At 44.6% G+C, this 16,741-nt stretch overlaps 1 protein-coding gene across 1 annotated transcript in view; it reads left to right on the top strand.

The window, feature by feature from the left end:
• The window catches only part of LOC311514346 (uncharacterized protein), a 240,923-nt gene extending 226,217 nt beyond the window's left edge, over positions 1–14,706 (top strand). Inside the window, exon 16 of the mRNA XM_084616902.1 lies at positions 14,004–14,706. Coding sequence (XP_084473028.1) covers positions 14,004–14,234 — 231 coding nt within the window. The 3' untranslated portion in view covers positions 14,235–14,706. The remainder of the gene's footprint in view (positions 1–14,003) is intronic.
• The last annotated feature ends 2,035 nt before the right edge of the window (positions 14,707–16,741 follow it).

Raw genomic sequence — 16,741 nt, 5'->3', positions numbered from 1 at the left:
TGTCTATGCTTTCTACAGGGGGTTCCTCCTCGAAGTTATTGCTGGGAAGAGTCTGTTGCTTATTTATGTACTGACTTTGGAGGACTACATTGTTGGCTGTCTCTAGAGTGTGGTTAAGGTCATTTTAGAGTCTTTCTGAGAGTTGGTTGTGCCTCAGCCCTACAATGACACTATCTCTGATAAGTTCTTTACTCATTTCCCCAAGCAACAGTATTGAAGTTGTACAGTGTTGTTCTGAAATCATTTCCTGACTCCCCTTCTCTTGCTTGTGTAAGTGAAATCATGCCTGCTCAAAAATTACCTTGTGGAGTGGGATGAAATACTTATCCAGTTGTTCTTTAACAGTATTGAACTGTTTCCTCTGAGAAGCTGGGAGGGTTCTGGTCCCATTGTATAGAGCAAGGTATTCACTGGTTTCTTCTCTGATTGTTGGTCTAAACCAGAAGCCTGACAGAATATCTGGAATCAGAGTGGCCATCTGGTGAACTGGTATTGTTGGGGGCCTAGCATTAGCGTCAGTGTCTCCTACTTTCCTACCCTCACTCCCCGTTGCAAAATCTGGACTCACCATAGCAGTTCTCGCTGAGCTGGGTTTTTCAGGCCTCTTTTCTGCCTGTTCTACTGCTACCTCTGTGAAGCTGTTTTGGCTGGGCTGGAGGGCTTGCTTGTCTGTTTTCCTTTCCGTGATCTGTCAGAATTTTATTCAATCCCACTCTGACACTATGGAGAGATTACAGAGACCCAGCATACTGTGGTTGGTGTGAACAGAGCAAGACTGACTTCATTTCCTGTTTACACAGACTCTTAACTCCTTGCTCTCTTCCCCCTCATGGCAGCTCTAAACATTCACAGTAACCCACAGTTTCCACTCCAATTTCTCTCCTGCAAAGGCTCTGAGAAGCAGCCAAATCTTTAGATAATTATTCTGGTTGAACTGTACCTTTGAAGATTTGCCCACCCATAGAAATAAAGCCCCTCTTTTACCTGGGGAAAAATAGACTCTGTGGTAAGATCTTGTGAAGTTTCTCTTAGTCTCTTTATTCAGAAGATGTTATTTTTGCATGAGCTGTGGAAAGTTCCTTGCTGAGATGTCATAGGAGGCACCCAGGCTGTTAGTGCTCAGGGATTCAGTGTTGATGTTTCCTCTGAAGTACCTTAGAATTTCACAACTGTGGGGCAATCTTAAATGGTGTCTCGCTCAACTCATACAGCTGGCCTCACTGTTAATCAAGCTGTCAGGGTGAGACCGGATGTGGGACAAATGAAAATTTTACCTATGACGTGCATGGACTGTGATTCAAGGTTGAGGCATACATCTTTTCAGATCTTCCATGTTCATGGTTTGTCTTTCCGGGCTAATGAAACCTGAGTCTTTCTGTATGGAGACTGCACTAATTGTTTTGGTAGATGATCTCCTCTTTGCGGTGGATAAAGGTGTCCATTCTGATACTGTTAGATCTATCAGCTGCCTTTGATCATCATAAGATTTTGCTAAGTTGCCTGTGAACCGGAGGATAAGGAGGCCAGGCCATTTTTCAGTGGCTTTATTCTTATTCCTGAGAGGTCACAGGAGTCTGCACTAGACAATTACTCTCCTGCCCTGTTAGTTCCTTGACATGGGGTCTTCAGGACTCCATCATGCCTCCTTTTTTGTGTCCATAGGGCTGTTAGGAAGGCTAGTTAGGAGGCAGGGGCTGCACTGTTTTCACTATGCTGATGGCATCCAGCTTTACATCTCTGTTTCATTTGCTCCAGCCAGTGTTACTCGGTGTTTGCTAGATGTTGGCTTTGGTAGAGCCTGGGGAATGGATGACAACTAGCTGGCTGAAGCTCAATACAGATAAGACAGAAGTGATGTTGGTAGGATGAAGGAAGCAACCAGAAAATATAGTAATTATATCTGCCCTCTTAACTGAGGGTTTGTACCCACCATTTGTGATTCAAGTTTGTAGTTTGGGAAGAACTATTAGATCCCCAGCTGCTGCTAGTTGATCCTAAAGCAGTAGAGACAAGGCCAACTGATTTTTTCTCATCTACGTCAGTCCAGGAGGGTTGTGACCATTTATTTTGGGTACAGAATTGGCTGTCATTATTAATTAATTAATTAATTAATTAATTTGCATTACCAGAGCACCTAGGAGCCCCCGTCATGGACCCAGGACCTCATTATGCTACACACAGTGCAAACACCGACCAAAAGAGATGGTCCCTGCTCCAGAGCACTTGGACCCCAAATAAGACAAGAGACAACAGATGGAAACAGTCAGCTAGACGGAGGAGTACAAGGAAGCAGTACTAGTCAATATGGTAGGCAGTGGTCAAGGGACATCAGCAGACTAAGCGTTGTCAAGTTTTTGTGTAGGCATCATGGAAAAGGAGAGTTTGAAGTAGGATAATGAGTTAGTTTTGTGAATGTTTACAGGAAGCTCTTCCCAAGGGTGAGAGACAGCATGTGAGAAAGCACAAAGGTGCTTGGTGGAAAATTTAACAAGTGGGTGAGGGAAGCTGGCATCATGGACTGACCTGAGGCTTGAGTCAATATTTCAGTAGGGACTGAGAAATACTAGGTAGTGTGGGGATAGGCTATGAAGGGCCTTGAAAGTGAAGATAAGTAGCTTATGTTTGATGCAATAGAGAATGGGGAGCCAGTGGAGGGATGTAATGAGAGGGGCGGCATGGTCAAAGCAATGGACTAGGAGAATCATCTTTGAGACAGCATTCTGAATGGATATGAGATGGGCAAAATTGCATTTGTCAAGCCAGAGAAAAGGTTAACAGTAATGGGGACACAAGGTGATCAGAGCCTGGAGGAGAGTTTTAGCTGCACGGATGGATAGAAAAGATTGAATCTTAGAGATGTTATGCAGAAAGAATTGGCAAGATTTAGACAGAACCTGGATTTGAGGACTTAGAGAGAGATCTGAGTTGAAGACGATGCACAGGTTATGGGGCTGAGCGACAGGCAGGGAGGTGGTGTTGTCCACAGTGACTGAGAAAGGAAGTAGTGGGGGAGGGCCTGAAGGGGGTAGGGAGATTTAAGAGCTCTGTTTTAGTCATTTTGAGCTTGAGCTGACAGCTAGATATTCATGAGGAGATATCATCCAGACAGGCTGAGATTTTAGTTTGGGTGGAAGGATACAGGTCTGTAGAGAGATAGATCTATGAATCATCCCATAGAGATAGTAGTTGAATCTGTATTATCCAGAGATGATCTGTGCTTTTTTCTCCTTGAGATTACACTACTATAATGGCATTGCACATAGGGCTACATCTTAAATCAACTTGGAAACAGAAGCTAGTGCCGAATGCAATCGCTCACTTTTTAGGTACAGTCTCTCCCCATGAGCACATGACAAATCTCTGTGCTCCAGGACTACACAGGCTCTCTGTTGATTTCCAGGTGGAGTTGAAAGAATTAGTTTTCCCTTAAAAAGCCATAAATGGCTTGGGACCACCGGGCTGATTGTGCCATAACTTCCACAGCTGCAATCAGCTGAGGCACTCATGCTGGAGCTGCCATGGTCTGAAAGAGAGTGAGCTGCCATTGGGAATTCTTAATGCAAAGCCTCGACCTTTAGAATTCACTATCCCATTCCCCTAAGATTTTTGGAGAGGGAGTGGGGAGCCGAGGTCTGGGTTTTGAGAGTGGAGAGTGAAATTTTCTGCATCCTTGGTTATGGGAAACATGTAGCGTTTAGTTTTATTTTGTGAATAATGTATTTTTAAAATATAGCAAAGATGCCAAGAGCCCTGGATAGACATTAGTTAATGTTTTGAATAACTCTCCATTAATAAGTAATTATACGTATTGTAAATTTTAACTGTATTTTCCAAGTCAAAGGGAGCATGGTGTACTGGATAAAGCAAAAAACTAGGTTCCAGGACACCTAGTTTTTCCTCCTGCCTTTGCCACTGGCTTGCTGCATGACCTGAGCAACTCACTTAGCCTCCCTCTGCCTTAGTTTCCCTATCTGTAAAATGGGGATAATCATTAACTGTCTCATGGGGCTCTGATTGGATCCATTCATTGAGGTTTATAAGGCATTTTGATACCTTAGCACAGAAGAGGCTACAGAAGGGCAAAGTATTGTTGTAAAACTTTTGATCATTACTGTTCATTCAAATGAATCAGAATTAACCATTTTTCATTGTCTGAGGTATTGGAAGTTTCATTTGTGTGAAGAATTTAGATTAACATTAAATACGGAAGGTTTTGGAAACCATTCACCTTGAAGATTGGCAAAACTGGCATATTCAAAGCAGAAGTGAAAGACATGTTTTATCTGTGTTGCCCTTTGTAATTATGCTGCTGAATAACAGCAGTATTATCACACCAGGGTTAGTGCCAGAGGATTACCCAAAGTTTTTTAAATGGGATGCTAAAGTGGTGCAAACAGGTGCACAGACAAAGAACAAAAAGAGGGGGGAAAAGTGAGAGAAAGAAAGCTGAGGCCTTCTAGTTTCAGCCACATAGCAAAATTAATGGTTTCTCTAAATGAGTGGCATGGTTAGATTACCATTGAACTTGTAAAATTAGAGGAAGGAGTCAGATTCTTCATTACACTCTTATTTTAATTTAAGCAAAGGGGGCTACCCTTAATTGTGCATTACCTCAAAAAACCTTTTCACTGGAATAATTTTGCAGCAGTCAAAGTGACTCCTAAGAATAATAGTGCTGTCTGAAATCAGCTAGCCAATATTTCCCTTTACAAACTGTATCCTGCTAACTGAGAATTCTCTTTGATTGACCCCTGGGCACAGACCCAGAGGGAGAGAGAGAGAGAGAGAAGACTTCTAAATTAACAGAAAAAGGCCTTAAAATCAAAACAAAACAAAACATGATTTTGCTGTTATAAAATATTTGTTTGCTGTTGATATTTTCATCGTAGTCTTTTTGTTGATTTGTTGTTTTTATATACTTTGCAACCATCAGGACATTTTTCTCTAAATCACACCTCAAGCACAAGTACATACGTTTGCATGGTTCATTTGTGAGATTAAACCTTGGGAAGCATGTTGCTGTCCCCACTGGATTTGGAGTGTATATTTCAAGACAATATACATGGTAGTATTATAAGCATTATGTCCCAGGAGTAAGTGTTAGGGGTTCCATTTCGGCCTCAGGTGTGAGCATTTAGGGAAATTTCCAAAGGGAGCACTGTGCCCATGTATCAGAGAATGCTCTGGATTTGAGGGAAACTTTCCAAGTGGAGGTTGGGTGTGGCAGGACTTCCACAAAATTGAAAGTGGGTAGTCAGACAGAATGTCTGCATTTCCAGCTCTTGGCTTTTGTCTATGGGGAAGGCACTGTGTATTTGGTTATCCTCCTCCCCATGGCACTGAGGGAGCCTTCCAGGCAAGGGGAGGCTGCAGATTGGCTGATGACAATGGTGTCCCCTACAGACCTGTGAAAAGTCATGTAGGTTAGTAAACCTAGGGCAATGGTGACCTCAGAAGGTATGGCTCCTGTTGCACAATTCTTCCCAGATCTCCTCTCAGCTGATCACATAGGTTCATGCTGGCCTTTGGAGTATGCAGTAATACTGGGCTGCTTGCACCTTTGTCATGTCAAGAAAAACCTACACTAGTCTTGGCTCATAGACTCTGTTTGAAGGATAAGGAAATCTCTGAGCCAAGGCCTGCCTCGCTCTCCTCTTCCTTTCCTTCACTTGCCTCAACACATACTACCCCTGGGCCTGGGTATGGTTCGATGTTCTGCTGCAGGCAGTGACAGATGCAGGAATGAAAACCCAAAGATGCACCATCCCTCAGTGCCATCACCCTCCCCTCTGTCCCATCCCTTGCAAAGTCTCTTGCCTTGGTCTGCAAGGCTTTGCTGGTTCTCTCCATTTCTCTGTCAGAATCATTCTAATTCTCTCATGTGTATTAGGGTTTTTTTAATCAGTGAGGACTGATGATCCTGGGTGTCTGGTGTGCAGAGCAACCAATGAGTCGCCTGTGATTTGTAGCACAGTGTAAGACAGAAGAACCTATCCGAGCACATAGGGATCTCTGCATATCTTGTAAAATCAGCTACCGCACTTGCATTTGCATGAATGATATTACAAAGCACTCAGTGCTATATCTAAGATAGGAATCAAACCCTTAGCCGAGGAAAGGGCTATTTCATAATTAGTTTCAACTGGAAGCCAGAGGGCGGTTGTGGTGGAGGTGGTTCAAAATCTTCCTTGAATTAGGCTTCTAATTTCACTATTAAGGCAAGTCTTTATACTGGACAAAACTAGACCCCGACTCTTTTCTTAAATCTGAATTTTGTGGCTCTGTCCCAACTCTAGCATTAACAAAAACTCATAGGGTTACTTACCTGAACGGACTTCTTGAGTCTTATACTATTGCTTAATACATCCCTAACTCAGATTTAATTGTACAGTTTCCTTTAACATTCTTCCATTATCTTTATTACAAATGACGTAGCCACCTTGATAGTCACTGTACATGTGCAATTTCCATTGACTTCAGGGGGGGTTCCATTCAGACAGCAGTTCCAGAATAAGGCTATGTACCTCTAATGTACTGAAAGGTGCAGTGCAGAGAAACAGTCCTGTGGGCTCAGCCTAGAATACAGCATCTTCCAAAACTGGCAAGTCATACCAGGAAACCTGAGCGTAAATGAAGAATCCTCATTGCTTGACTACATGAGAAATGGGAACTTAACTCTTGTTTTCTTTGCAGTTTGTGTGCAGCTGGTCTGCTCTCTATCAGGGATGGAGAATCTTCTCTGGACATTAATTATCTCTATTAATGTCATCGGATTTGGCTTTTCTATATATGGCCACTGGGGAAGTCAGGGCTATAAAGGAGTGGTGGCATGGAAGAGCAGATTCCTAGTTTCTGCAGAGCAGAATATGAATCCATTGTATAAATGATGACGAAACAGCTGCTGGCTCAGAGACAGGGAAGTCTGGGGAGCTTCTGTGATGGCACTTTTCAGCCAGAATTCCTAATGAGTCAGTAAAACGTCATTCAGCTGTTGGGCCCCCAAATGTTAATCTTGCATACAACTCCTAGTAGTGCTATTGGCTATCCTGACTAATCAGAATGCACAGGATTTCCAACTAAGACTGTGGCCATCTCAGTGCTGTAGCATGGCTGTGCTCTGTTAATTAGAGGATGGCAGTACTTGAAAAGAGAGTTCCTGACAGATAAAGTGATTCTTAGTGTAAGGTCTTAAAATCCCAGCCGGTAAGCTGTATGACCGAAACAAACCACACTGAGTTAGTGGCATCATGGGTATACAGATGACAACAGCCCTATGATGCCCCATCCCTACGTTCCCCTGCCAGATCCATTCCTGTGTGCCAGCAAAGGCATTGAAATTGCCTGGGTCAAGACTCTCGGCAATTTCAGTCCCCTGCTCACTCTCAAGAATGCGAGCCAGCAGGGGAGCCTAGGGGTAGCAGAGTACGCATGCATGCTCTGTCTGCAACCCCAGCAAAACCCATCACCATTCTGATTGTTGTTTTGATCCTACTTCATGCTTAGACTCTTCCAGCCTTAGTTTAGGAGGGCTGGTATTTTTAACTTCTACATCAGGGAAACATGTACAATAATGGATGGTAGGTTTTAAGGTGAGGCTAATTTTGATTTCCCGGTGAAGACTAAAGTGGTGGCTCTGACCTAATAATAATAATAATTAATTTACTGTTGTTGTTATTTCATTTGTATTCAAGTAGTGTTTCCAATCAGGATCCCAGTCAGGATCAGGCCCTCTTGTAGAGCTGGTCAGAACCTGGAATTTCCATTCTGTGGGAAATTCCAAAATTTTGAATTGTTTTGTTGTTCCAAATCAGAACAAACTTTATTGAAATGAAACATTTTGACTTTATTGAAACAAGTCATTCAGATCATTGTTAGTCAAAATTCAGCACTTTTTGCCAGAAGAACAGTCAGTCAGAAAACCTGAGGTCAGCTCTAGCCTCATTGTTCTCTGTATTAACATAGACTAGAAAGGTTTCAGAGTAGCAGCCGTGTTAGTCTGTATTCACAAAAAGAAAAGGAGGACTTGTGGCACCTTAGAGCTGTAGCTCATGAAAGCTTATGCTCAAATAAATTTGTTAGTCTCTAAGGTGCCACATGTACTCCTTTTCTTTTTATAGACTAGAAAGGCAGCTTACAGTCTAATAAAGCCTTTTATATGGTTTGGGTTCCACTTCTTTGGCAGTCTGCTTCTTACCCTGTGCCACACTGCAGCAGACATGATCAACTGAGCTTCCCAAGATAAATGAGTCTTGGTTAAAATGTAAAGGGGCTGAAGGCAGGGCATTCTCATCCTTCCTTGGTCTGCCAGAATGGTCTGCATTTGATGACTTTTTGGTCACGTGGCAAAATTCACTTGTTTCCCTTGCGTTTTTCTGCAAGGATTTGATTGGGGTGAAGTTTGTTGTGCATGCAATAGGTTGTTAGGTGTTTTGCTCGCCAATGTATTTTTAAAATGTTTTCAATCATGCTGGTTGGCCAGATTCTCAGCCAATGTAAACCAGGAGCCCTTTGAGCACCACTGATTTGCACTAGCTCAGAATTTGACTCACGCAGCATGTTTTTAATTTTGGTTGATAGAACGTGATAAGTGCAAGTGGAAAAAAAAACTAGGGGGATATTTTCAAAGTCACAATGGCAGTTAGGTGTCTATTGCCTATTGAATCTCAGCGGGAGGTAAACACTCAGTGGTCCATTTGGACCACTGAAAACTTCCGACTAAATACATACTATCAGGGTTGGTCTGACAGCCTTGAGTTGAGTGTGACCCTTTAAGTATTTTTTCCCCTATTTTAGATTAGCAGAGTTGGGGGTAAATCCTGACTGTTGCTTTTGCAGCACAAAATAAATATCAGACGTGCTTGTTTGACAGGATTGAATACATGGAGTAGAACTTAATGCTGTACAGTACGTGTCACTTTTGTTAGTGGGAACTATGTGCAAGAGGTTTCTGGGAACACTGGAAAATATAGGTAGCTAATAAAAGGATTCTTGGAAAAAAGAAACAGTTGTTGATTTCTGAGGTCTAAGGGAGTAAACAGGAGAACAGCAATTGTTGTTGTTGAGTTGTCTTAGTATGACACAAAGCATATGCAAAAAGAAAAGGAGTACTTGTGGCACCTTAGAGACTAACCAATTTATTTGAGCATAAGCTTTCGTGAGCTACAGCTCACTTCATCGGATGCATACTGTGGAAAGTGTAGAAGATCTTTTTATACACACAAAGCATGAAAAAATACCTCCCCCCACCCCACTCTCCTGCTGGTAATAGCTTATCTAAAGTGATCACCCTCCTTACAATGTGTATGATAATCAAGGTGGGCCATTTCCAACACAAATCCAGGGTTTAACAAGAACGTCTGAGGAGGGGGGAGGGTAGGAAAAAACAAGGGGAAATAGGTTACCTTGCATAATGACTTAGCCACTCCCAGTCTCTATTCAAGCTTAAGTTAGCCTGGTCCAGTCCACACAAGAGATCCACTTCCTGGACACTACAGTGCTAATAAACGATGGTCACATAAACACCACCCTATACCAGAAACCTACTGACCGCTATTCCTACCTACATGCCTCCAGCTTTCACCCTGACCACACCACACGATCCATCCTCTACGGCCAAGCTCTGCGATACAACCGCATTTGCTCCAACCCCTCAGGCAAAGACAAACACCTACAAGATCTCTATCAAGCATTCTTACAACTACAATACCCACCTGCGGAAGTGAAGAAACAGATTGATAGAGCCAGAAGAGTTCCCAGAAGTCACCTACTACAGGACAGGCCTAACAAAGAAAATAACAGAAGACCACTAGCCGTCACCTTCAGCCCCCAACTAAAACCCCTCCAACGCATTATTAAGGATCTACAACCTATCCTGAAGGATGACCCAACACTCTCACAAATCTTGGGAGACAGGCGAGTCCTTGCCTACAGACAGCCCCCCAACCTGAAGCAAATACTCACCAGCAACCACATACCACACAACAGAACCACTAACCCAGGAACCTATCCTTGCAACAAAGCCCGTTGCCAACTGTGCCCACATATCTATTCAGGGAACACCATCACAGGGCCTAATAACATCAGCCACACTATCAGAGGCTCGTTCACCTGCACATCCACCAATTTGATATATGCCATCATGTGCCAGCAATGCCCCTCTGCCATGTACATTGGTCAAACTGGACAGTCTCTACGTAAAAGAATAAATGGACACAAATCAGATGTCAAGAATTATAACATTCATAAACCAGTCGGAGAACACTTCAATCTCTCTGGTCACGCGATTACAGACATGAAAGTTGCGATATTACAACAAAAAAAACTTCAAATCCAGACTCCAGCGAGAAACTGTTGAATTGGAATTCATTTGCAAATTGGATACAATTAACTTAGGCTTGAATAGTGACTGGGAGTGGCTAAGTCATTATGCAAGGTAACCTATTTCCCCTTGTTTTTTCCTAACCCCCCCCCCCCCAGACGTTCTTGTTAAACCCTGGATTTGTGCTGGAAATGGCCCACCTTGATTATCATACACATTGTAAGGAGAGTGGTCACTTTAGATAAGCTATTACCAGCAGGAGAGTGGGTGTGTGTGGGGGGGGGGGCGGGGGGTGAGAAAACCTGGATTTGTGCTGGAAATGGCCCAACTTGATTACCATACACATTGTAAGGAGAGTGATCACTTTAGATAAGCTATTACCAGCAGGAGAGTGGGGTGGGGGGAGGTATTTTTTCATGCTTTGTGTGTATAAAAAGATCTTCTACACTTTCCACAGTATGCATCCGATGAAGTGAGCTGTAGCTCACGAAAGCTTATGCTCAAATAAATTGGTTAGTCTCTAAGGTGCCACAAGTACTCCTTTTCTTTTTGCGAATACAGACTAACATGGCTGCTACTCTGAAACAAAGCATATGGAGGCACAGCTGCTTGGAAACTGAGATGGAGGTATCACTATGTTGAACTCCCCTTGCAGTGTGCACTGCATTCACTACAGAAGAAAGAGGCAATGCTAAGTCATGCAGCTGTGATGTGCCATGACACATGCGAGTGCTTGCTGGTATACTCTGCCAGTGCAGTTGACAAACGGAAGGCTGTTATTATCATTTCTGTGGTCTGCTCTGAACCACAGCTCACTCTTTGTTCCCCAGGTAGCAGGAATACCGTTGCAAGCCTACAGGCACTCTGTTTTGTAAGCACTGGGCATGGTAAGGTTTTAACTGCACTGTGCTTGTGCGAGAGGGTTCTCGGCAAGCTGTTCTGCACGTGAAAGCATTTCTTGGGCCACTTGAAAGCTTTTGGGGATTTCTCGCCAATGCGTTTTGTAAGGAGGTGTTTGTCACTGTTTATTTGAAAAGTTATGGAACTGAGGCATAATGCCTGTAGTTATTATTTAGCACACGTGGTAGTGGTGGTCAGGGCTGCAGTACTGAAAATGCCCCCTGGAACCTTAGGGATGACCTATGTGGGGAAGAGGGGTAGTCATTACAGTTCACATGAGTAACTCTGTTTAAGAGGAAGGATGGTCTTGGGGCTAAGGCACTGGCTCTCAGAACATGTTGGTTCAATTCCTGCCTCTGCCACAGGCTCCCTGGGAGACCTTAGGCAAATTGTTTAATCTCTTTGTGCCTCAGTTCCCTATCTTTCCCTATTTATACCCCCTCCTTTTTCCCACTCTTTATCTTCTCTGTTTAGTTTTTCAGCTCTTTGGGACAGGGACTGTCTCTCACTATGTGTTTGTACTATGTGTTTGCCTAGGGCAGGGCAGGGCAGCTCTGATCTTGGTTGGGGCCAAAATGATACCATAATACAAATAATGAACAACACAGTGGGCTTGTGCTCCACTACAGAATGCAGATGGAGACAGTGAAAGTACAAAGTGCTGACAGAAGTGCAGAAGAAGAAGACTAGTGATTCCAGGGAGTAACATCGGGGATGAATTTTTCCCAATCTGTATTTTTAAAATGGTATAAATATGTATGTTCTTGTATTTGGCTCTGAAGGAGTGTATTATGGTTCTGAAGGAGTGATCAGGAGTTATGGAACATGCATTATGTAACGCAGATTGTCTCAGGATGTATGTCCAGAGCAGACTGCAAGAGTTTCAGATTCCCTTTGCAAAAATATTACCTTAAATGTAAAAAACAAACAAACAAAAAACCCACTCAAGCATAGTTTGCTTTAATGTTTTTCTTGGATGTGTGTTTGTGTCTGTACTCTTCCAGCATGAGCGATCAGATAGCAGAAATGGAAAATGAAATGCTTTTGTTTGTTTTTTAAATCCATCTCAAATACAATTCTGCACCTGCGGTGTTAACTTCCTTCTACAGCTTCACCGCTGACCTCAGCCTTAATCTGCAGGGACCAAACTCTGTATGGGTGAAAGGTCAGACCAAGTATTGACTAAGCCTGTCCCTGCTTAGCTATGCGATCCTGTGCTCTTTTTGAGTACAACAGTCTCATCAATTTCAGTCCCCTGCTGGGACACAAGACTAGAGCTGGCAGAGTTGCAGAGAGGTGGTGCAATGTGTATCCATGCATTAACTCCACTTGCTCAGAACAAACCCCGTGTCCTGGCTTGGTTCATTATGAGTCACTCAGATCAGCAGCTGGGATGTTTAGATAGTTGCATCTCTCATTCTGGAGGGCGGATATTTTCTAGATGGGGGGCAACACATTAAAAAAACCCACAAGTTTTAGGCTGGGCCGGTTTGGGGGCCCGTGAGGCTTGGCAGTATCACATTACAGCTGTGGACCCTTTAAGCCTGACCTTGGATATATCCTCCAAGTTTTCACCCAGAACTTCAAGCACATAAATTGAGTAGCTGGGATACCTAACCACCTGATTTGCACAAGCAAATGCAATTTTCATGTGCAAACTTAGAGGTGGGCAACCACAAAAAAATTGCACAGGCAAATATTCAGGCACAAACCTAGTGGCTGGATTGAAGCCCCTCCTTTGGGTACATCTCCACAACAGTGGGGCATGTGCCTCCCAGCCTGGATTGACAGACTTGTGCTAGCTTAACTCAAGCTAACATGTTTAAAATAGCAGTGTAGGTGTTGCAGCATTGGTGGAGGCTCAGGCTAGCCAGCCAAGCTCAGACCCTGGGGGTTAGGTGGGCTTGAGAACCTGAGCTGCTGCCCAAGCTTCAGTGTCCACCCTGACATTTTTAATGTCCTAGCTCAATCCAGGCTAGCATGAGTCTGTCCACCCAGGTTGGGAGGCTCACTGCCTGCTGCCATGGAGACATACCCTTTGAAACTCTGGCCTCTAGTGTTCCTTTAGCACTGTATTATTATTATTACTGAGCTCTCAGACATCACATTTCATCAGGAGAGCTAAAAGTGCATTGCAAAGAGGCCCAGTATCATTTATCACCATTTTACAGATGGGAAAACTGAGGCACAGAGAGATGATGTGACCTGCCCAAGGTATTTGTGGCTTATTGCCCAGATACTGTTATGATTCTCTATGCATCTCTAAAGTGCTTCTAAGTATTTACCAGTCGATAAAGATTGCAGTGGCAAGGGAGATTCCTGGGTTGGCATACAGCTAGTAGAGCCAACTTTGCACCAGCCCCACCTGATGCAGACAACATGTCAGGTCCTGCTGTGGGCAGGGCAGGGACATTCCATAGTGGAAGGGGGTGTGATGTAGGCTGAAGGGAGTGGGGCAGGAGAAAAATTTGCTCTGCTCATCTCCAGCTGGCAAAGCATGACCCCTAAAGGATCATTCTAGGCCAGCATAAATTAGAACAGCCCTATGGTTGCTCTCGTTTGTGCTGGGGGACAGCTTGGCCATTGGCTGCCCACAGGATTAAGGGAGGGGAAAAAGTGGTTTAGAGCCACCTTTGCCTTTCTCAGCATACTCAGCTACACAGAGCAAGAGCCAAAGATTGCATCCAGACTGTCTGACAGGTAGCTGACTTTGTTAGTGAGGAAAATAAGCTGGAAATGAAGGAAAACTGGTAATAAGAACAATAACCTCCTTACTGTTTTCCAGCAATTATTTCTGTGGAATATTGACTCTCACTCCGGCAGCATCACCGTGGACCAACTTTTGGTAGAGCTGAAGGCTGGAGGGATAAGTGAAGAGCATGAGAAAGCCGTGCAGAGAGAACTGCGACACATCCAGAAACTAGATCTTCTTGATTTCTTGACTTACCTGCCACTTTTTGTTCTTATCCACAATTCTGTCATTGCCAATCCACTGGATGATTCGAGAACAATCTGACCAACTACCTTAACTCTAGCAGAAGGGAACCTGATGTCTTATGAAGGTTTCTGATTTACCATTTTCCAGCAGACACCACAGATTGCGGTGATGGTAAGGAACAACAGATCAGAAACAAAAATTGCAATTCCAATCAATACACTAGTACATGTAAATACAGCAAGGCCTAATCTGCAGCCCTCAGTCACCTGAGTAGTCCTTGCAGGAGTAAATCAGATAGAGGCTCAAATACTGAGATTTGTAAATGTAAATTTTAAGGGTACATTTGGCACCCACAGAGACAGTGGCTGAGCCACAGTCCTGGAAATGTTCCCAACAATTAAACTGTCAGGGTTTCTGTGATGCTGTAGCCCCCTTTATACATGAGGGGCCACATTTTCAAAAGGTCTCAGCAACCACAATTGTGCTCAGACTGGCTACTTCATGTAGGTGCCTTGAACGGGAAGAGTTGGATCCAGAGCTCTTTTGAAAATCTGACCCGTTATCTGCCTTTATAATATATTTTTTAAAATGATTATAAAATACTAATGTAACGTGTAGGAATTCCCTTTTCTCCGTTTATCTCAGCCAGTGCACTTTTAAGTCTGGTTACTGTGACTGGCCTATAACTATTGAACAGGTTATTTCTAGTGTGTTGTGAGAAATAGGCTGAAAGGACGAAGGATTAATTTTGCCTTTTCAATCTGATCACAAACGTTTTGAAATTACATTGTTAAACTATCATTGGGTAAAGTGAGATAAACAGCATCTGGTTCAGGGTAGTCAGCCAGTGACGGAATGTGGATCTGCCTAGAAGAGTCAAAAGTAAGAAAATGTATCAGACAAAAGCTGATCCCAGCGGGCTTGCAAGGATGTTGTCTCATGGGGGATGTTGATGTCACGGCAAAAGCAATTGTGTATATAGGTGGCAATCTATAAGACCTTACAATAGACTCCTATGGAACCTTTGCTTTGTCTTCAGGGGGAGTTTTGTTTTACTAATGTTAGGCATGTTCAATGATTTTCACTGTGTATTTGTAGCAGTCACAGGTCTTTCACAAGGATTTTGCTTAGATACCTAATGCAAAGCACTCTGGACCAAATCCTGAGCTGGTGGAAATCAAAGTATTGTACCATCTGAGGTAGGATAGCCAACTTTCTAATCACACAAAACAGAACAACCCAACCCTGCCCCACCCCTTCTCGGAGGCCCATTCTTGCTCACTCTCTCCCCCCTCCCTCCGTTGCTCACTCTCCCCCGCCCTCACTCACTCTCACTGGGCTGCGGCATGGTAGATGGGGTGCGGGAGGGGGGTGAGGGCTTCGGCTGAGGGCATGGGCTCTGGGGTGGGGCCAGGGATGAGGGATTTGGGGTGAAGGAGGGGGCTTAGGACTAGGGCAGGGAGTTGAGGTACGGGGTCAGAGTATGGGCTCTGGGCTGGGGTGTGGGCTCCAGTGGGGCCAGAAATGAGGGGTTCAGGGTGCGGGAGCGGGAGCGGGCTCTAGGCTGGTGCAGGGTGTTGGGATGCGGGATTTGAGGACTCCAGCTGGGGGTGAAGGCTCTGGGGTGGGACCAGGGATGAGTGGTTTGGGGTGAAGGAGGGGGCTCCAGGCTGGGGCCAAGGGGTTCAGAGTGCAGGAGGGGGTGAGGGCTCCAGCTGGGGCTGTGGGCTCTGGGGTGGGGCTCAGGATGAGGGGTTCAGGGTGCAAGAGCAGGCTATAGGCTGGGGCAGGGTATTGGGGGGGTTGCAGGCTCCAGGAGGGAGTTTGGGTGCGGGAGGGGACTCCGAGCTGAGGCAGGGGGTTGGGGTGCAGGAGGAGGTGTGGGGTCCCGGTGGCACTTACTACAGCTCCCAGGAAGTGGCCACAAGGTCCGTGCAGCCCCTAGGTGCATGACGGCCAGGTAATCTCTGTGCACTGCCCTTGTGCCTGCTGGCACCGCCCCCACAGCTCCCATTGGTTGCAGTTCCTGGCCAATGGGAGCTGCAGAGCTGGCACTGGGGGTGGGGGCAGCATGTGGAGCTTCCTTGGCTGCCTATGCGCCTAGGGGCCGCAAGGACCTAGCAGCCGCTTCCGGGAGCCGCAAAGAGCCAGGGCAAGCAGACCCCTGGCTTAGCCCCAGACCCCTGCTGTGCCGCCGATTGGACTATTAACAGCCCCGTTGGCGGTGCTGACCGGAGCCGCCAGGGTCCCTTTTCAACGGGGCGTTCCGGTTAAAAAACGGATGCCTGGCAACTGGCAACCCTAAGCTGAGGTCCTGGCAATATATATTTAGACCCTACACATATTTTTGTAAGTGTCTGCCAAGCCTTAATCAGAATCCAGTAAATGCATACAGTAGTTTGGTATAATTATTGCCTTGAAACATGCCTGAGATTCGCAATCCTCATTGATTTAGGCTTTAAATACACATCTAGACTGTTTAAGTAATAATAAGATAATGCACTTGCACTAAGGGAAAGTTATAGGATGACTTAATTATATGTTCGGTTGATCAATTCAATGTGAAAACAGTTAAATCAATATTT

This window comes from Lepidochelys olivacea (assembly GCF_965140295.1).
Source record: "Lepidochelys olivacea isolate rLepOli2 genome assembly, chromosome: 1".
In the NCBI taxonomy this organism is placed as follows: domain Eukaryota; kingdom Metazoa; phylum Chordata; order Testudines; family Cheloniidae; genus Lepidochelys; species Lepidochelys olivacea.
This window is presented reverse-complemented; position numbering and strand designations above follow the sequence as displayed.